Source organism: Vulpes lagopus, chromosome 5 (genome assembly GCF_018345385.1).
Source record: "Vulpes lagopus strain Blue_001 chromosome 5, ASM1834538v1, whole genome shotgun sequence".
NCBI classification, from domain to species: Eukaryota; Metazoa; Chordata; class Mammalia; order Carnivora; family Canidae; genus Vulpes; species Vulpes lagopus.
This window is the reverse complement of record NC_054828.1, coordinates 79,501,064-79,523,071: the sequence shown is the minus strand read 5'-3', so window position 1 is coordinate 79,523,071 and position 22,008 is coordinate 79,501,064. Positions and strand designations below refer to the sequence as shown.

The window sequence follows — 22,008 nt, the reverse complement described above, 5'->3', positions numbered from 1 at the left end:
CTTGTCAGTCCTATGATAGGGGAGGTAGTATCTACCTTAGGGTTCTGTTCTGTGGGTTAATTAAGGTAAGTTATAAATAGCACCCAGCTCAGTGCATGGTATAAGAGACACATAGGATGTTATTGTTCCTCCTTACACTATACCAACCTTACTCTTGAGAGATATTTGCTGATGAATCAAAGTAAACAGATGACAAAATAAATGAGAAATGCTTTTATGATTTTAGCTGAAATGATGGATTCTTTGATTAATCGGGTATTTTGTTTTATTCCCCTCCTTCCATTAGTTTGTTATCATTCTTTCATTTTCGTGGTCATCTTAGAGATTAGAATATACATTGTTGACTTATTAGTGTTTAGTAGTGGTCCTTTTATCACCTCCAGGATCATGCAAGACCTTAGAACATGAAGTACCAAAAAAAAAAAAAAAAAAAAAAAAAAAAAAGAACATGAAGTACCATTTATTCCACTCTTTTCTCTCACTTTTCGTGTTGTTGGTGTCATATATTTTTAATTATGCATATATTTTAAATTCCAGAAGGCATTAGTAATATTGTAGTATATAGTCAATTTTCAGTAGATTTACACAGTTATCTTTTTTTTTTTTTTTCCATCCTTTCTGTTATCTTTCTGTTGCTCTTTATGCCTTCTTATGTTTCCATGATTCCATCTGGGATCATTTTCCTTCCATTTGAAGAACTCCCTTTAGTATTCCTTTTTGGTATTTCTTTAGTATTTTTTAAATTAATTCTCTTTCCATTGTTGGGAGTTGGTGGAAAGCACATTTATTTTGTTTGCCTTTTAAGGAAATTTTTTTCTGTGTAGAGTTGTAGGTTGGCAGTTACGTTCTTTCATTACTTTAAAGATGTCATTCCATTGTCTCATGAACAGTGTCTGTTAAAAGTCAGCTGTCAATTGTGTCCCTTCTCTGCTCTTACAGTTTTACCATCATGTTCCTAGGTGTGGTTTTCTCTGTATGTATCCTGCGTAGTATCCATAGGACTTCTGGAATCTATGGCATAATGTCTTTTGTCAGTTTCACATCTTGGTCATTATCTCTTCAGAAGTTAATTTTGCCTGATTCTACCACATTCTCCTGGAGGACTCTTACACATATGTTTAACCTTTTCTACTGTTTCGATATGTCTTGTACACTATTTACTGTACTTTTCATCCATGTTTTGCCTGCTGGGCTTCAGTTTGGATAACTTGTACTGACTTTCTTTCTGCTACATCTAACCTGCCCTCAAACCTTTTTGAGCTCTTAATTTCAGATATTCTGAAATTAGTTCTAAAATCTCAATTTGATTTTTTAAAGATTTATTTATTTATTTATTTATTTATTTATTTATTTATTTATTTATGAGAGACACAGAGACAGAGGCAGAAACACAGGCAGAGGGAGAAGCAGGCTCCATGCAGGGAACCTGAAGTGGGACTCGATCTGTGGACCAGGGATCACACCCTGAGCTGAAGGCGATGCTCAACTGCTGAGCCGCCCGGGTGTCCCTCAATTTGATTTTTTTCATAGATTTTAGGTAAAGGGTGAAATCCTGTTGTCTATTTCTGTAGGAAATGAATCATTTATTTTAAAGTCCATACTGATAATACCAATATCTAGATCCTTATGGATCTATTTCTATTGTCTGTTGTTTTTATTTTCTCTTGTATTCAGTAATTTGGTCCTGTCATATGGAATGTCTCATAAATCCTGGTTGAATACTGAAAAACTGTGGAGACTCTGTATGATGTTCTCTTTTTCCTAAGAAGATTTACTTGTATTTTTTCTGGTAGTCCAGCAGAAAAAGAGAAGCTCACTGTGATCCAGGGAGGAATTGAGATGTTTTGAGACTGGATTTCAGTGTCAGTGAAAGCTAGTGTTTTCAGCTTTGCTGGCACTCCAAGGGCATATGGGCCTTCCAGGGTTGTAACCAAAAGCCTGGAGTATTTACTATTGTCTACCTTCCTTTGTAAAGTCAGAATTCCAATTTTTGTCTCCCCAGTACTGAGAGATGGTTGAAAACTTTGCTTAACCTTTTAGCCTCCTCCTATTTACTTTCTTCTTAGCTTCTCAGCCACTTACTCAACCCCAACCCTTTCCCTCCCAGTGTAGCTTTCATGATGTCTGTTTGCCTTGAGGAGAAAGCAGTGCAGCATGTCAGCCTTGCTTCTCTGCTGTTGCCTTTCTCTCTGGGGCCCTGGCTTCTCAAACTATGATTTTCTAGGGGTCCATAATTTTACTTGTCTTCTTAGCCCTTTGAGGTGTTGAAATACTCTGGAGCTACTAACTTCTGCTTAATTTCTGGCCTGCATCACTTAAAAGTTGGCAAATGTTCCAAGAGAAAAAGCAGTGGCCATTGTGGTGTTCTTCTGTGATCCTGGCCCCTTGATCCTACATACCTTGTTTATGCACCCTGCATTCAATTAGCTATTTCTTGCACTTTATCTGTCTTTTGTAGTTGTTTTCAGGACCAGAGTTGATCTGATGCAAGCTGCTCCATCATAGCAGAAAGCAAAAATCTCCCAGAAGGGGAAATCTTAATTATTGATCTTTTGAAATTTATACTCTACTTACCTCTTCTCTTTCCAAAAAAGTATTTGAGGCAATTTACAGTGAAATACACATGCACAACCAAGAAAGACCTTAAAGTAAGGTTAAAAAAAAAAAACCCAAACAAACCCAAAAGTGCAAGGGCAACAGAAGAAGGAGGAAGGTATAGAGATAGAAAAAGGAAATCATTAGAAATTTTGACAACATATAATTTCCATCATTGACCATCATATTTAGTACTGAGCTTGAAGCTAAGATACAAATCACAAGTGACTTTGATAGAAGTTGGGGGAAACAGGACTTGAAATTTGGTATAGAAAAAGAGAGATGAAGTTAACAGTAACAATTAGATGGTTATTTTTTGTTTGGGCCTTTTTTGTAGGCTTAGGCAATTTTTTTTCCTTTTTTTTTTTTTCCTTTTTTTCTTTTAAGACAGGAGTTAGCAGACAGTAGAAGGTGCTGAGAGTTAGCTATAAGGGTTTAATGGAATCAGGACATTGGGATGTGGTGCTGGGCCACTTAGGAATTGGGAGTGCTAATGCTTTGGCATAGAAGCCTTCATATCACTGCACAGATGTGATGTTAGAGTACCCTTATTTTTCTTGAGTTTCAAAGGTACTCTGGGGCCATGTGAACTGGCTTGAATGCAAGAGATACCTGCACACTTCTTGTTTTGGGGAGGAAGAATGTACAACGGTCCATCAGTAGGTATTTTTTTCTAATACTGAATTTTGAGGGAGTTTTATCATACGGATTCTTGGTTATTGAACAACACAGTAGTGTCCCCAATAGTACTTTCAAGGCTGATAAGGAAATGCTTTTTTTTTTTTTTTAAGATTTTTGTTTATTTATTTGAGAGAGAGCATGAGTGGGGTGAGGGGCAGAGGGAGAAGCAGACTCCAGAATGTTGGACGTGGGGCTTGATCCTGGGACTCTGGGATCATGATCCAAACCAAAGGCAGAGTCGGTGCTTCACCAACTGAGCCACCAGGTGCCCCAAGAAATTCTTTTCATGTGAAGGTTTCTTATATTGACCCCTAAAATCAAATGAAACCACAATTTAAAATTGTTTCTTTGTAAGGACATATTTACGGAGAGCTGAATTAACACAGTTCAGTTACCTCTAAGGGTCTGGGGCTGTTACTTTGAAATACTGGTAGAGATTGGAAAATTGGAGGAAAATTTTGTTCTTTTTCCCTCAGTTATCAACTGTTACAAGAGGTTTTGACAAAAATTGGCAATGTGTGGCTATGCAGATATTCTTTTTGATTTGAAGAGCCATATGCTTTAATTTTTACAAGTTACATTTCTTTAAAAATATTATTAGCTGTTATTTAACAATATTAAAGGGAATCCGTGCTGAGTCCCAGACTGCTCATAGCAAGTTGAAATTCTGTTACCAAAATTTAAAATCTTGATTTGTATGGAAGAGGATGTCTCTGTTCTGCATGCAAGACACTGCTTGGGTTTATATCTTTTTGGATTAGAATTTGATCTTTCAAGCATCTGTTCATACCTGCTTTACTTTTCCCAGTGGCACAATAACAGAGCCAGCATTAGAGGTATTTTTGCAGGTTGAGTTGGAACATGGAGGCAGGAGTACCCAAGTGATCCCAGGAGAGATGAGGAAGGCTTCACAGAGGAGGTGGTGGTGGAGCAGTTTCTTGCAGGAGGATAAGGAGAGCATTCCAGGTGAAGGAGACACAGAAGCAGGGGCCGTGGGTCACGAGAAAGCATGATATTTGCAAGAAAGGAATGGTCATTTGTTTTGTTGGAGAATAAACTTTAGAGAGTAGGAGAATGGCAGGAGATAAGGTGGTAGCTATGGGTCAGACCATGAATGACATTGTATGTCTTTTATTCACCCATTAAGCAAATATTTATTGAGCAACTGCTATGTACCAAGCCCCATTCTAGGCACTGGCATTCAGCAATGAACAAGGCAAGTCAAAATCACTGCTCTTGTAGAACTCATATTCTAGTAAGAAGAAACAAATAATAAATAATAGTAAAAATGTACAAATACACATAAAGTGTATTAGTGGTAAGTGATAAGAAAATTTGGTGGTACACAAATGTGTGTGGGTGTGTATGTGTGCGCATGTGCACACATAAGAGGCTGACCCAGGAATTAAGATCTGAAGCTGGTTAAGGAGCCTGCAGGTGGAGTATGCACCACTCAGGGAATGTGTAAGAGGGTGAAGTAGATCTGAAATAAGGGGAGAGCATGACTGCCTACCATCCAGGGAGTGGGTGGGAGGTTCTGGAAGCAGAGGGCTAGGTTCGGTGAGACCTCTGTGGCTTTGGGCTTTTACCTGAGATGGGGAGCAGTTGGCAAATTTGCAACAGGGTGATGACATAATCGGGCTTAAGTGTTTAAAATAGAGCATTGGCTGCTGTGTTGGGAGTGGAGGACACGAGTGGAGGCCAGAGGCCAGATGGGAGGCTGTAATAATTCATGGGAGAGGGATGGTGGCTTGAACTGGGGTGATCACGTGGGGAGGGGGAGCGCTGGGAAGATCGATTGTATTCTGGGGGTGATGAGGAGCTGTTACGGACCTGGACCAGTGAACTGGCTATGATTTGTGTGTTACAGAGACGATTTTGGCAACCGTGTGGAGCAAGGATTACAGAGCTGAGACTAGGGGCTGGGTCCGGTTCCAAAGCTCCAATCACTAGGAAGAAAGAGTGGGGACCTTATAAGGGCTGTGGGCTCATGCTGGAGGGCGCTGTGGGCAGCTTGTTAACCCCGTCAACGTCTTGACAAGGGGACAGGAATTGACAAGATTTACATGTTAGGGAATTCTTTTGTAAACCTTGCCAAGAAAGCGGAGTGGAAAGGTTGTGATCAGGTTATTCTGAGTGCAGTCTGCGGGGCAGATAGCTGCAGCTCCATCGCAGCCCAGCCCAGGGCCCTGTGGTGAGGATGAACAATCTGGGGGTCGGTGGGGGGCAGAGGGGAGGGTATGGCTGTTTCTGTTTCACAGATGAGAAACATTGGCTCCAAAGAGGTTAAGCTCCAGGCTGCCCTGTGCCTCAAGTGTTCCCCCCCCCCCCCCCCCCCCCCCCCACCACATGACTGAAAGCTCTTAGGGAGATTCAGAATTGTCTGGTCATCACTAAAATTAAACAGAAAAAAGAGGCTGCACCTTCCTTTGTGAACCCTGGTGGCAGACAGCTTCAGTGCAGGATAGTCATGTAGTAATTTGAAGGCCCTGGGGTTGCCAGTGACAGAAATGCATTGAAGGAGTGTAAATGCGGAGGGGTGAAATTACAAGAAACTGAGGTGTGTGTGGGAGGAAGTACGTGCATGTGCGTGCAAATGGAATGATTTAGACGGTGTGGCTGGATCCAGTGGCTTGTGTGATGCTTTTGGGTCACTGGGTCACTAGGTCACGTTCATCTCACCTCTCTCTGGCCCAGGTGCTGCTGGCCTGGCTCTCTTTGCCCTAGGTGGCCTCCTCTCCTAGTTAGGAGGGCTGCCCAGTGCAGCTTCAGAGGAAATCCTCTCTCTCTCTCTCTCTTTTTAATTGAAGTATAATTGCCGTAAAATACCATATTTGTTTCAGGTGTACAGAATAGTGATTCAGCCCTTGTATATGTTTTAAAATGATCACCTCAGGAAGTCTAGTTACCATCTGTCAACATACAGAGTTAATACATTATCACTGACTTGTATTCCCCATGTTGTACATTATATCCCCATGACATTTATTTTATAACTGGCACTTTGTACTACTTTTTTTTTTTTTAAGATTTTATTTATTTATTTGAGAGAAAGAGAGTACAAGCAGGATGAGCGTCAAGCAGAGAGAGAGGGGGAAGTAGACTCTGTGCTGAGCAGGGAGCCAGCCCTGGGACTCTATCCCAGGACCCTGGGATCATGATCTGAAGCCGAAGGCAAACACTTAACCGACTGAGTCACCCAGGAGCCTCTGGAAGTTTGTATTTCTTGATCCCCTTCACTCATTTCACCTCCCCCAGCCCTCCACCCCCCACCTCCTTGGGCAGACATCAGTCTGTTCTCTGTATCTAGAGTTTGATTGCTTTGTTCTGTAGATTCCATGTATAAGTGAAATCATACAGTATTTGTCTTTTTCTGTCTGATTTGTTTCATTTAGCAGGATACCCTCAAGATCGGGTAGATACCCAGAAGTGAAATTGCAGGATCGTATGGTAGTTCTATATTTAATTTTGGGGGGACCTCTGTACCATTTTCCACAGTGGTTGCAACAATTTACATTCCCACCAGCACTGCACCAGGGTTGCCTTTTCTGCCCTTCCTTGGCAACACTTGTTATTTCTTCTCTTTTTGATTATACCCATTCTGACAGGTTGAAGGTGATGTCTCATTGTGGTTTTGATTTGCATTTCCCTGATGATCAGTGATCTTGACCATCTTTTCATGTGCCTGTTGGCCATCTGTATGTTTTCTTTAGAAAAATGTCTATGTAGATTTTCTACCCTTTTTAAAATCAGATTGTTTGGGCTTTTTTATTATTATTATTATTATTATTATTATTATTATTATTATTTATATGAGTTCTTTACATGTTTTGGAAATTAACTCCTTATTGAATATATGATTTGCAAATATCTCCTTCTGTTCAGTGTGTTGCCTTTCCATTTTGTTAATGGTAATCTCTGTTGTGCAGGAGCTTTTAGGTTGGATGTAGTCTGTTTATTTTTGCTTTTGTTGCTTATGCCTTTGAAGTCAGATTCCCCCCAAAAACATCACTAAGATGAATGTCAAAGAGCTTACCACCTATGTTTTCTTCCAGGAGCTTTTGGTGGTTTAATGCTGACATTCAAATATTTAATCCATTTTGAGTTGATTTTTATATATGGTATTAAGATAGAGTGTTCATTCTTTTGCTTGTAGCTGTTCAGTTTTCCCGGCACCAACTGTATATTCTTGCCTTTTTGGTGGTAAAGTAATTGACCAGATATGCGTGGGTTTATTCCTGGGCTGTGTTCTGTTCCATTGATCTATGTGTCTGTTTTTATGCCAGTAACATACTGTTTTGATTACTATAGCTGTGTAGTATAGGTTGAAATTTGGGATTGTGGTTCTTCTGACTTCATTCTTGTTTCTCAAGATTGCTTTGGTGATTTGGAGTCTTGAGGTCTTTTGTGATTCCGTAAACATTTTAGTTTTGTGAAAAATACCATTGGAACTTTGATAGGGATTATACTGAAGCTGTAGGTTGCTTTGGGTAGTATGGACATTTTAACAATATTAATTCTCCCAATCCATGAGCATGGAATACCTATCCATTTATTTGTGTCTTCAGTTTTTTTCATCAATGTCTTTTGTTTTAAACATTTTATTTATCTATTTATCTATTTAGTTATTTATTTATTTGACAGAGAGAGAGAGAGAGAGAGAGAGAGAGGGGGGAAGAGCCAGAGAGCACAAGGAGGGGGAGGGGAACAGCAAAGGGAGAGAGAACCAGACGGCCTGCTGAGCAGGATCCTGGGATCATGACCTGAGCCTTAGGCAGATGCTTAACTGACTGAGCAACCCAGGTGCCCCTATCAATGTCTTATAGTCTTCAGTATACAAGTCTTTCATCTCCTTGGTTAAATTTATTCTTTAGGTATTTTATTCTTTTTGATGCAATTATAAATGGGATTGTTTAATCTCTAGCATCATGTCATCTGCAAATAGAGTTTTATGTCTTTTGATTTGGATTCTTTTCATTTCTTTTTCTTGATTAATTGTGGCTAGAATTCCCAATACTATGTCAAATAAAAGTAAGGAGAGTGCTCTTATTGTCTTATGATTTTAGATGAAAAGCTTTTAGCTTTTCACCATTGAGTATGGTGTTAGTTATGGGCTTGTCGTATATGGCCTTTGTTGGAGTATGTTTCTTTAGTACCCACTTTGTTGAGAGGCTTTTTTTTTTTTTAAGATTTTATGTATTTATTCATGAGAGACATAGAGAGAGAGAGAGGCAGAGACACAGGCACAGGGAGAAGCAGGTTCCATGCAGGGAGCCTGATGTGGGACTCCATCCCGGGACTCCAGGATCACACCTTGAGCCAAAGGCAGACGCTCAACCACTGAGCCACCCAGGCGTCCCTAGTGAGAGTTTTTTTTTTTTAATTATTATAAATGGATATTAAATTTTCTCAAATGCTTTTTCTGCATATATTGAGATGATATGATTTTTATCTTTCATTTTATTGATATGGTGTATCATATTGATTGATTTGTGGGTATTGAACCAGCCTTGCTCCCCTGGAATAAATCTCACTTGATAGTGGTGATCCATTTAATGTATTGTTGATAATATATGATGGTATGTGTGAATGCTATGTGATCCATTTAATGTATTGTTGAAGTCAGCTTGCTAAGTTTTATTGAGGATTTTTACATCCGTGTTCATCAGAGATATTGGCTTGTAATTTTCATCTTTTTTAGGGTGATAGTTTCTGGTTTTATTATCAGGGGAACGTTGGCCTTGTAAAATGAATTTGAAAGCATTCCGTCCTCTTCAGTTTTTTGGAAGAGTTTGTGAGGGATAGGTATTAAATTTTCTTTGAATGTATGGTAGAATCCACCAAAGAAGCCATCTGGTCATGGACTTTTGTTTGTTAGAAGGTTTTTGATTACGGATTCAATCTCCTTACTAGTAATTGGTCTTTTTCGGATTTTCTATTTCCTCCTGATTCAGTCTTAGAAGATTGGATGTTTCTAGGAGTTGATCCGTTTTAGGTTGTCCAATTTGTTGGCATATATTTGTTCACAATAGTCTCATCATCCTGTGTATTTCTGTGGTATTGGTTGTAACTTCTCTTTCATTTTTAATTTATTAATTTGATTCCTCTTTTTTTCTTGGTGAGTCCAGGTAAAGCCTAGTTAGTTCTGTTTATTAAAGAATTTTGTTGGGATGCCTGGGTGGCTCACCAGTTGAGCATCTGCCTTTGGCTCACAGTGTGATCCTGGAGTCCCGGGATGGAGTCCCACATGGGGCTTCCTGCATGGAGTCTCCTTCTCCCTGTGCCTGTGTCTCTGCCTCTCTCTCTCTCTCTCTCTCTCTCTCTCTCTCTGTGTCTCTCATGAACAAATGAATAAATAAAAATCTTAAAAAAATTTTTTTTGTTTATCTTCTCAAAGTTCTTAGCCCCATTGATTTTTTCCTATTATCTTTTTAGTCTTTATGTCATTTATTTCTGCTCATGATCTTTATTATTTCCTTCCTTCTACTAACTTTGGGCTTCTTTTGTTCTTCTTTATCTACTTCCTTTAGGCATAAAGTTAGATTGCTTACTTGATATTTCTCCTGTTTCTTGAGGTAGGCCTGCATTGCTATGAATTTCCCTCTTAGAACCACTTTGCTGCTTCGTATAGATTTTTATATGTCATATTTCTGTTCATTTTTCTCTAGGCATTTTTTTATTCCTCTTTTGATTTCTTTTTTGAATAGTGGTGTTCAGTAGCATGTTGTTTAATCTCCACATATGGAGAGTTTTTTTAGTTTTCTTCATGTAATTGATTTCTAGTGTGGTTGGGAAAGATGCTTAAGTAGGCTCCACACCCAGTGTGGGGCTTGAACTCACGGCCCTGAGATTAAGACCTATGCTGAGATCAAGAGTCACTCAACTGACTGAACCACCCAGGCGCCCCAGCATGTGCTTTGTTGAGGGGGGGAAGAGTCTTCTCTTGCATTTATTCCATTTAGGAAATGTATTTTGTATCTCACAGGACTTAGACCATTTATTTGGATGAATTCTGTGGAATGAATTTTGTATTTTTTGAGACAAAAACAAGTTCTTAAATAAAATTGAAATGTTGAAATACAAAAAAAAAAAAAAAACAACAAAAAAAAAAACCGCGCACAATGGATGATTGCAATCTTCCTGAATTTATTGAGACTTGCTTCGTGGCCTAACATGTGAGCTGTCCTTGAGAGGATACCATGTGCACTTGGATAGAATTTGTATTCTGCTGCTTTGGGATAGAATGTTCTGAAAATATCTCATAAGTCTAACTGGTCCAATAATGTGTTGTTTAAAGCTGATGTCCCTTACTGATTGTCAGTCTAGAGATCTATCGATGGAAGTGGTTGGTTAAAGTCCTCTACTGTGATTGTATTGCTGGCAATTTCCCTCTTTAGGTCTGTTAATATTTGCTTTAAGCATTTTGGCACTCCTATGTTGGGTGCATGAAAATCTATAAATGTTATATTTTCTTGCTTACTTGAATCCTTTATCACTATGTAGTGGCCCTATTTGTCTTTTATTATAGTCTTCATTTTAAAGTCTATTTTGTGTGATATGAATATAGCTACACCAGCTGTCTTTTCATTTCCATTTTCATGGAATATCTTATCCCATCCTTTCACCTTTCATCTGTGTGTATCCTAAAGTGAGTTTCTTGTAGGCAGTGTGTAGATGAGACTTGTTTTTTAAAATCCATTCAGCCACTCTGTGTCTTTTGATTAGAGAATTTAGTCCATTTACATTTATAGATAGGTACGCACTTATTGCCATTTTACTAATTGTTTCCTGGTCGTTTTTGCAGTTCCTCTCTATTCCTTTCTTTTTCTCTTCCTTGTGGTACGATTTCTTTCCTTAGTGTTATATTCCTTTCTCATTTTCTTTTGTGTATTTACTTTTCTTTTGTGTAGTTTGTGTTTTGTGATTACTGTGTGGTATATATTTACTGTCCTATGTATGTAACAGTCTGTTTGGATTGACAGCAGCTTAAATATGAACACATTCCGAAACTCTAAACTTTTACTCCCCACCAGTCCACATTTTGGTTTTGATGTCACATTTTACCTCTTTTTATTTTATGCATTTGTTAACTAATTATTATAATTTTAATTTTATTACTTTTGTCTTTCAACGTTCATGCCAGTTTTATAAGTGGTTAATCCACTGCTTTTATTATACATTTACCTTTTCATGAGATTTTTACTTTTGTATGTTTTCTTGTTGTTAATTAGTGACATTTCTTTTCAGCTTAAAGAAATCCCTTTAACATTTCTTGTAGGGCTGGTTTAGTGAACTCCTTTAGCTTTTGCATATCCGGGAAACACTGTCTCTCCTTCAGTTCTGAATGATAACCACGCCAGGTAGATATTCTTAGTCAGAAGTTTTTTCAGTATTTTGAATATGTTACCCCACCATCTTCTGGCCTGTAAAATTTCTGCTAAAAAATCTTTTGTTGGCTTTATTAGATTTCCCTTGTATGTAAGAAGTTGCTCTTCTCTTGCTGCTTTTAAAGTTCTCTCTTTATCTTTAACTTTTGACATTTTAATTATAATGTGTCTTGGTATGACCCTCTTTGTGTTTATTTTATTTGAAATTCTCTGTGCTTATTGGACCTGGGTGTCTGTTCTGTCTCCAGGTCAGGGGAGTTTTCGGCCATTATTTCTTGAAATGTTTTTTTTAATTCTTTTTTTTTCTTTCTTTCTTCTTTTGCTGCTCCATCTGGGTGATTTCCAGTGGTTTGTCTTCCAGTTTACTTATTCATTCTCCTGCTTCATCCAGTCTGCTCTTGAACCTTTCTGTATATTTTAGTTCAGTTATTGTATTCTTCAGCTCTGTGACTTCTGCTTGTTTTTGTTTTTGTTTTTTTTGTTTTTAAAGTAGGCTCATGCTGGGCCAACATGGGCTTGAACTCATGATGTTGAGATCAAGACCTGAACTGAGACCAAGAGTTAGATGCTTAACCAACTGAGCCACCTAGGCACCCTGCTTGGCACTTTCTTATAGTTTCTTATCTTTGTTGAAGTTCTCACTGAGTTCATGCATTCTTCTCCCAAATTTGATGAGCATCTTTATGACCATCACTTTGAATTCTTTATCAGAAAGTTTTGTATCGGGATCCCTGGGTGGCGCAGTGGTTTGGCGCCTGCCTTTGGCCCAGGGCGCGATCCTGGAGACCCTGGATCGAGTCCCACGTCGGGCTCCCGGTGCATGGGGCCTGCTTCTCCCTCTGCCTGTGTCTCTGCCTCTCTCTCTCTTTCTCTGTGACTATCATCAATAAATAAAAAAAAAAAAAAAAAAAAAAAGAAAGTTTTGTATCTCCATATCATTAGGTCTCTTTCTGAAGTTTTGCGTGTGTGTGTGTGTATGTTCTCTTGTTTGGAACATATTTCTCTGTTTCTTTATTTTGCTTGGCTCTCTGTTTCTGCGTATTAGGTGAAACAGCTACTTCTCTCAGTCTTGAAGGAATGGCCTTGTGTAGAAAATGATCCTTCTTGTTCAACCTTGCTCTAGTTCTTGATTGTCTCTTAAACCTTTGTGATTATCTAAGTAGCCTGATTTATTCTTGATATGTCCCTGTTGTTGAGGTTGTGCCAAGACCTATCAGTGTTCCAAGGGGACGAATCTCATTTATCACTGAGTTTCAGGTTGATAGAAGCCAGACCCTTAGGCAGCAGTTTTTAAAGTATGCAAATATGTATAGTCCTGTGGGGCTGCAGTTGTAAACCCCACTGACCTCCAGACCAAGGAGATTTACAGGTGATCTCTGGGCAACAGTTGTAAAAGTTGGAGCTCTACACAGGTGTATAATCTCATTGGAAAGTCTCATCAAGCTGTAGTGAGGCTAGTCTGGTGCACAGGAATGGTATCTCTTTGTTTATGTTCCCTGGGAGTGCCCCTTAGGGCCTCTGGGTGTGTTGGAAACCTGATGATTGTCCCTTAGTGTGAAGCTTTAGGATAAGTGAATAGACCTTTTTGCCCAGGAAAACTGTACATATGTGTCAGTGTGCAGTCTGTGCAAGGCCCTGTGGGTATTGACCTGCTAAGAACTGTCTTTCTGATTGTTACAATCCCTTGGAACTCAGTAACACCAGCCCCCTGGCCACCAGGCCCTGGCCAATAAGGAGTGTCTCCTGTGTGGCTTCTGTGTGTCTGCTGGCTTTAGCAGAGCAACTGGAGGTTGTAGGAGTGGGGTATACTCACCAGCTTCAGAAAGGCAATTTTGGGGGGGGGGGGGGAAAGAAAGGCAGTGGGAAAATGCCTCCACCATGCATGCCTATGGGGTTCAGTGATGCAGCAGAAGAGTACCCTGTCTGCATACAGGCTTTGGCCCAAGTTGGGCATGGGAGAATGCCATGACCACCAATGCTCACCAGCCCCAGCGAGGCTGTGGGGGAGTGTCACAACTGCCACCTGCACTCATGGACTTCAGCAAGGGAAGGAGAGAATGCTGTGATTGTTTATGTTCACTTGACCCTGCCAGGTTGTGGGGAATTGTGGCAACCGCCCAAGATCTCCAGGCTCAGCGAGGCAGCAGGACAGTGCCATAACCATTCACCCTGCCCGACCCAGCAAGGCAGTGGGAGGGTGTATGGCCAGGCACCCAGTCTGCACCAGTAGGCTATAAATGGTGTCCACCAGTGCATCTGTCTCTCGAGAGAGCACCGACTATCCCTTGCCCCTCCAGCAGATGCCCCCAGACCAGCAAATGAATCTCCTTTACAGACAGTCCAGGTGCTTTTGAAATTGGGGCTTTTTCGGGGGGATTTAGAAGGGAAGTGAGACTGCAGGTACTTCCTATGGCACTTTGGGTTCCTTGGATGTCAGCTCAGCTGGCTTTCTTAGCCAGATGTTTCTGGAAGCTCATCTCTGATGCAGACCGAAAGGGTTGGAGTGCCTGATGTGGGGCACTGACCCCTTACTCCTCCAGGAGAAGTGCCTGTCTGGTGAGATCTTTCCCTCTTACATGTCACTGCAGTGAGGGTGGGTGTGTTGTAAGGCTGTGTCATCTCTCCTAACCATTTCAGTGAAGTCCTTTTATCTTTTGTTGTGAGAGCAGTTAATCTAGTTTTCAAATCTTCCAAAGGGAAATTATCTGTATGTGGCTGTTGATTTCATGTGTCCTTGAGAGAGGGTGAGTTCAGGTTCTTCCTACACAACCATCTTGGACTCTTTTTTCACAAATCATCCATATAGTACCCTGATTCTAAAGGAAGTAAAAATTTCTGAGTAGCTTCAGCAAAAATGAGCCAGGAGGATCCTGATTGACCTGGTTTCAGCCAGTGTCCATCCCTGGGATGGGACATTCAGCATCAGCCAGATCTGAGGAACAGTTGAGGAACCCTGGGTAGCAGGCACGGATATGCTGCGTGTTTGTCAGAAGTAGTAGGTATGAGGTCATGGGTGTCATCCTATAGGCATTGAGTTGCCTTAGGAAGAAAGCATGTTTCAGCACTACTCTGTAAGAATATTTGGGGTTGGTTCTGTTATCTGCAGGAAGAGATGTAACCCATAATCTTGAGTCGCTAGCACCAGTAACTCTATTTTTAAAGAGAGTGCTTTTGGGTACCACATCCTTTCTTTGAACTTGGCAGCAGTCTAGACCCATCCCTGGCCAGGCTGGCAGAGAGCCCCCTGCTCAGAGCACACACTAACCTTCTCCCCATCTCTCTCTTATGGATGCTTTCTTTTTCCCTTGTCTTTTTCTTTTCTTTCTTTTTTTTTTATTTTAAGATTTTATTTATTGATTCATGAGAGACACACAGAGGCAGAGACATAGGCAGAGGGAGAAGCAGGCTCCCCATAGGGAGCCCGATGCGGGACATGATCCCAGGACCCCAGGATCATGCTCTGAGCCGAAGGCAGACGCTCAACCACTGAGCCACCCAGGCATTCCCCTTTTTCTCTTTTCAAAGAGAATAATGATAGGGGGAGGAGAAAATAAGATGGCTTTTAAAGAGTGTTCAACACTTTTTTTCTTTTTTACCCCACCACAAATTAAGATAAATGTTTTCATCATAATCTGGTACACACAACTTTGTGTACTTAACAAAATCTAATCAAACAGTATGTACTCCTTACTAAATGCAGAGGACTCTAATATTTCCTCTTTTGTTTAATTTTATTAAGACACACACACACATACTCTGGTCACAACCACTATAAATTCATTTCACAACTACTGAAAGGCAACTTTGACTTTGAAAAACATGAATTAAATCATTGAAAACAAGCAACAATAGTATATTAGTTTGCTAGGGCCACTGTCACAAGGAATCGCTAACTGGGTGGCTTAACCAGCAGAAACGTGCTCTCTTGCCCCTCTGGAGACTAGCAGCCTGCTTGTCAGCAGAGTCGGTTCCTTCAGAGCATCATGGAGAGTCTCTGCTCCAGGCCTCCTCGCCAGCCTCTGGTGGTTTGGGGGCCATCTTGGATATTCTTTGACTTGTAGATGCTTCACCCCCATGCCTGCCTTCATCTTCACTTGGCGTCTCCCTGGATGCATGTCTGTGTGCTGGCTTCCCTTTTTAAGGATGCTAGTCATTGGATTAGGGTCCCTCCCTATTCTCATATGACCTCGACCAATGATGTCTAACAGCAACTGAAAACATCTGCAGTGACCCCATTCCCAAATTAGATCACTTGTTGAGGTCCTGGGAGCTAGGGTTCATCATATGAGTTTTGTTGGGGGAAGCATAACTCAATCCGCAACAAATTATAAAAATACAAAATTGAAAAGACATCATAGAAGTTCCCATCTCATTGAGCTCTTATTATGTGGCAGACTCTCAGCCAGGCATTTTATTGCACAAATTCAATAAATCTTTCTTGCCCTATTTCATAGTTGAGGAAGCCAATGGTGAGAGAGGTCAGTCTCTCAGATTTAAACTTAGGTCTCCTTCAGAGTGTATATGTGAGGGTAAATCTGGTGAGGTAGTTGCTCTTGGAACTAAGCTTTTTTGGGATAATTACTCAATTTTTTGAGTAATTACTCAATTACTCAATTACTTAATTACTCAATTTTTTTTGTGTGTGATTTCTGTATAAAACATAACTGTTTCCTTTATAAAAATATAATCTATTTGTATCAGGAATGAGCTCTTTCTGATAGTTCTAACTTCATGCTTTTTCTTTCCATTATAATTGTTAGTATAGTGTTGATTTTATTCCATTTTTTTAAAACTGAATATTCTTTTCAAAATTCTTATACTTTTTGAGTGATTTTTTTTTTAAAAGATTTTGTTTATTCACGAGAGACACACAGAGAGGCAGAGACACAGGCAAAGGGAGAAGCAGGTTCCCTGCGGGGAGCCCAATCTCAGGACCCCAGGATCATGACCTGAGCCAAACGCAGGCACCCCTTGAGTGATTTTTTAAAAAAATTATTTATTTATTTTAGAGAACTCGAGCAGGAGGAGAGGGAGAGAGAACTTCAAACCAACTCCAAGGGGAGTGCAGGGCTAAGGTGGGGCTGGATCTTGCAGTCCTGAGACTACTGAAATCAAGAGTCAGATGCTCAGTTGACTGAGCCACCCAGGTGCCCTGAGTGATGTTTCTCAGTAACATAGTAGCTATACCTGATGTTAATATTGAAGAAGTTAGTTTAGAGGGACTTACGGAATGTGGTCTTATCCCAGCATGAGGAATATGTGCGGAATGCAGGTGTTTTGTTTTGTGTTACGTCACTGGAATACAAAATAAAGGAAATTTTGAATTAAGAAAAATAAATAATGGGGATCCCTGGATGGCTCAGCAGTTTGGTGCCTGCCTTCGGCCCAGGTCATCGCCCTGGAGTCTCGGGATCAAGTCCCACGTCAGGCTCCCTGCATGGAGCCTGCTTCTCCCTCTGCCTATGTCTCTGCCTCTCTCTCTCTCTCTCTCTCTCTCTGTCTCTCATGAATAAATAAATAAAATCTTTAAAAATAAATAAATAAATAAACGAACTTAGGTCTCCTGGAGTTCAGAGCCCATGGTTTCCCGTTTGCCTTAGCGCTGTACCTGTTCATAGAAAATGGTCCAAATTGAAATGCTCTGCACAGATAAGAAATGCACTACAAAATCACACTGAAGTTCACAGCAAAGATGACCTCTTAAAGGACCTGCAGGTGTTAGGGTCCCTAGGGCCCTATGAGTCCTGGGAGGTATGTGCCCTTGGGGCAGGGAGTACCAGTAAACACTTGGCTTTGTCCACTGAACTCATCATCCCCAGCAAGCTGCTGCATTCCTAACAACGCCCAGCAACCAGCCAAGCAAAGCACTGTCTCCCTTTGTGCTTCCCTACCCTCATTCTGAATTTAGATCAGGGTGAAGAGTAGAGAGAGAAGGAAATGAGCCAGAAAATGGAAAATTAATACTTGGTGGAGTCGTCATATTTTAATATTAATTTATAGGCAATGTCAGATCACCGGAGTTAAATCTTTTTATCAGCAGGCTGCTCTAGGGTTTGAAAATTGGCATCCATCATTGTAAATCAGGTCTCAGGAGCCCTAGGGAATGGTCTCTAAGGATGAGGGTTGATCCAGGGTGGGCAGAAATGTAAATACTTGATTAGCTGTGTCCTTTTCTTTCACACCAACCCTAAAATATTTCTACATCACATTGAGTGACAATGGTATGTCAAATAGTTACGGGAGGTAAGAAGCTATTCAGGTTTTTTTTTTTTTTTAAATTAATTTTTATTGGTGTTCAATTTACCAACATACAGAAAAACACCCAGTGCTCATCCCGTCAAGTGTCCACCTCAGTGCCCGTCACCCATTCCCCTCCAACACCCGCCCTCCTCCCCTTCCACCACCCCTAGTTCGTTTCCCCGAGTTAGGAGTCTTTATGTTCTGTCTCCCTTCCTGATACTTCCCAACATTTCTTTTCCCTTCCTTTATATTCCCTTTCACTATTATTCATATTCCCCAAATGAATGAGAACATACACTGTTTGTCCTTCTCCGATTGACTTATTTCACTCAGCGTAATACCCTCCAGTTCCATCCACATTGAAGCAAATGGTGGGTATTTGTCGTTTCTAATTGCTGAGTAATATTCCATTGTATACATAAACCACATCTTCTTTATCCATTCATCTTTCGATGGACACCGAGGCTCCTTCCACAGTTTGGCTATTGTGGCCATTGCTGATAGAAACATCGGGGTGCAGGTGTCCCGACGTTTCATTGCATCTGAATCTTTGGGGTAAATCCCCAACAGGGCAATTGCTGGGTCGTAGGGCAGGTCTATTTTTAACTCTTTGAGGAACCTCCACACAGTTTTCCAGAGTGGCTGCACCAGTTCACATTCCCACCAACAGTGTAAGAGGGTTCCCTTTTCTCCGCATCCTCTCCAACATTTGTGGTTTCCTGCCTTGTTAATTTTCCCCATTCTCACTGGTGTGAGGTGGTATCTCATTGTGGTTTTAATTTGTATTTCCCTGATGGCAAGTGATGCGGAGCATTTTCTCATGTGCATGTTGGCCATGTCCATGTCTTCCTCTGTGAGATTTCTCTTCATGTCTTTTGCCCATTTCATGATTGGATTGTTTGTTTCTTTGGTGTTGAGTTTAATAAGTTCTTTATAGATTTTGGAAACTAGCCCTTTATCTGATATGTCATTTGCAAATATCTTCTCCCATTCTGTAGGTTGTCTTTTAGTTTTGTTGACTGTATCCTTTGCTGTGCAAAAGCTTCTTATCTTGATGAAGTCCCAATAGTTCATTTTTGCTTTTGTTTCTTTTGCCTTTGTGGATGTATCTTGCAAGAAGTTACTGTGGCCGAGTTCAAAGAGGGTGTTGCCTGTGTTCTCTTCTATGATTTTGATGAATCTTGTCTCACATTTAGATCTCTCATCCATTTTGAGTTTATCTTTGTGTATGGTGAAAGAGAGTGGTCCAGTTTCATTCTTCTGCATGCGGATGTCCAATTTTCCCAGCACCATTTATTGAAGAGACTGTCTTTCTTCCAATGGATAGTCTTTCCTCCTTTATCGAATATTAGATGACCGTACATTTCAGGGTCCACTTCTGGGTTCTCTATTCTGTTCCATTGATCTATGTGTCTGTTTTTGTGCCAGTACCACACTGTCTTGATGACCACAGCTTTGTAGTACAACCTGAAATCTGGCATTGTGATGCCCCCAGCTATGGTTTTCTTTTTTAAAATTCCCCTGGCTATTTGGGGTCTTTTCTGATTCCACACAAATCTTAAAATAATTTCAGGTTTATATGGTTAGCCTACTTTTAATACTTGTCTTCTTCCCTATCAATCCTAGGAAACTGTTTTGGGAGAGGCATTTGTTTCGGGGTGGTATTCCTGGCTCACAGGTCTAGGAATGGGCTTATTCATCTCCTGTCTGCTCAGGCCCTAGCAGCACACCATTTCTCCCAGCTGGCCAGGTGTCCCATTTTTGCCATGAGCCTGGGAGCAGGAGCACTAAAATGACTGGGATGACCTCCTGTGACTCTCCTCTCTTGTCATTGCAGCACTCTGCGGAGGGCGCGTGGTGAGAGTCCCCACGGGGAGCTTGGTGCGGGTGGTGGGCACCGAGCTGGTCATCCCCTGCAACGTCAGCGACTACGACGGCCCCAGTGAGCAGAACTTTGACTGGAGCTTCTCGTCTTCGGGGAGCGGCTTTGTGGAGCTGGCCAGCACCTGGGAGGTGGGCTTCCCAGCCCAGCTGTACCGGGAGCGCCTGCAGAGGGGCGAGATCGCGTTGAGAAGGACCGCCAATGATGCTGTGGAGCTGCACATAAAGAACGTTCAGCCCTCAGACCAGGGCCACTATAAGTGTTCGACCCCCAGCACAGACGCCACCGTCCAAGGCAACTATGAGGACACGGTACAGGTTAAAGGTATGTCCTCACTCATCCTGTCCAGGGCCAGACTTTTCTCTGCCACTCTGCTTTGTTGAGAAACTTAACTCCTCTGGGACTCTGCCCCCTCCCCCGCCCCTGGCCAAGGTACAGAGGTCTCTTACTTGACTGATTCAAAGCAGAGGCTAGGCCAGGTCACCCGTGAGGGCCCTTTCTCTTCATCATGATTCTGAACCACCCGTGGCTGGTACAGTGGCAGGGCCCAGCTCTCTGCCGGGTAGCCTGCACTTGGTCCAATGGCTGGCTCTATCATTTGTCAGCTGTGTGGCCGTGGGCCTGGCATGGCCCATGTGGCCCGTTCTCCTCCTCTACAAAACAGTGCTTCCCTTAACTGTTGTGAGGATGAGGTGAGTTAACATGTATCAGGCCTCAGAGCAATTCCAGAGTCAGCATTCCTAAGGTTTGCAGTGAGAAGGTGATGGTTATGATAACATTCACTTTGATGGAAATATCAGATACTTCAAAGCTCATGTCTTTGTTTGTGTCCTTCATGATTTAAGTGCCCACTTGTGGGCAGCCCTGGTGGTGCAGCGGTTTAGCGCCACCTGCAGCCTAGGGCATGATCCTGGAGACCCGGGATCGAGTCCCACGTCAGGCTCTCTGCATGGAGCCTGCTTCTCCCTCTGCCTGTGTCTCTGCCTCTCTCTCTCTCTCTTTCTCTCTCTCTCTCCCCTTCTGTGTGTCTCTATGAATAAATAAACAAAAAATCTTAAAAAAAATAAGTGCCCACTTGTTCTGGAATTTGGGTGGGTTGTACATAGAGAAAGAACGATGTAGTCAACTGCTAGCTTATGATGGAACCCTACTAACTTTTTGTTCTCATTCTGCAGAGAATCAAACCTTATGTATCTGGAAGGTTTAGGGTTTTGTTTTGTGTTTTTCCATTTTCCAAATCCTATTAGATTTATTCCCACATTCAATTCTCTGAACCCCATGTAGAATATCAGGCAGGATATTTCCCTGATTTACATATGAGGAAATGGAAGAGCATAGAGAGGTTAATTACTTGCCCAAAAATCATACAGCTGATTGGCAAATGAGCAAGAACATAGAAAGATGTTTGGGGCCAACAACATAGAAAGCTGATTATTGTTATTATTACTTAATTACACATTTATTTGTAGCCTGCCTTATTCCAAAAAAGTATTTATATCAGAATAGGGAGTGTAGGTAACGATCGGGAAAGGAGAAGATGTACGTGATGATCTAAGAAGAAGGGGCTGATCCAGGTATTCATCCCCTCTGTAATGATGTACAGAACCCTGCCATGTCTCAGGTGCTGTTCCCCACATTCGACCCATGAGGGAATAAAACAACCATATCCATTATGGAGGTATTAAAACATGGAATCTACCTCTTTCCTCACCTCTTCCTTATAGAAAATCCTAAAGCTGTTTTGTTAGAAAAAGTCTCGTGAGACATTCTTGCATTGCAGGTAAATAATGTGTTGTTTTTAGTTATCACACACATACTGTACCTGCGTTAGGTCAGATGCACACCTGTCTCCCCTGTAATTCTCATCCTGAGGAGTAGGGGGCAGCAGGAGAATTCGCTGGGACCCTGTCCCCCAGTGTCTTCCTGTTTCTTCTCCAGTCTTAGGAAGGAAGGAGCAAAGAAGCAGCTTTTCTTGGGTGAGGAAAGCAGTTAGATGGCCATGAATGAGACTGGCTGGCTGCCCAGGTAGGGCCTCTGGTGGCCGCCACACATGGCCCAGGGTCTGTCTGGCCGTCAGCTCTGTGGGTCTTGAAACCATTCAGCCATGTGTTGACAGATATCTGACTACGAGAACGGAGTCATGTTAACTGGACTCGCAGACTGACGGGTATACTAGGTCATTATATTCATTTTGCAGTAGACAATTGTCTTTGGGTTAGGCCT

The 22,008-nt window shown here is 41.4% G+C and overlaps 1 protein-coding gene across 1 annotated transcript in view; it reads left to right on the top strand.

Annotated features, from left to right (window-relative positions):
• PTGFRN (prostaglandin F2 receptor inhibitor) overlaps window positions 1-22,008 on the top strand; it is a 79,972-nt gene that overhangs the window by 21,880 nt on the left and 36,084 nt on the right. The window contains exon 2 of the mRNA XM_041755895.1: window positions 19,741-20,109. Coding sequence (XP_041611829.1) covers window positions 19,741-20,109 — 369 coding nt within the window. The remainder of the gene's footprint in view (window positions 1-19,740; window positions 20,110-22,008) is intronic.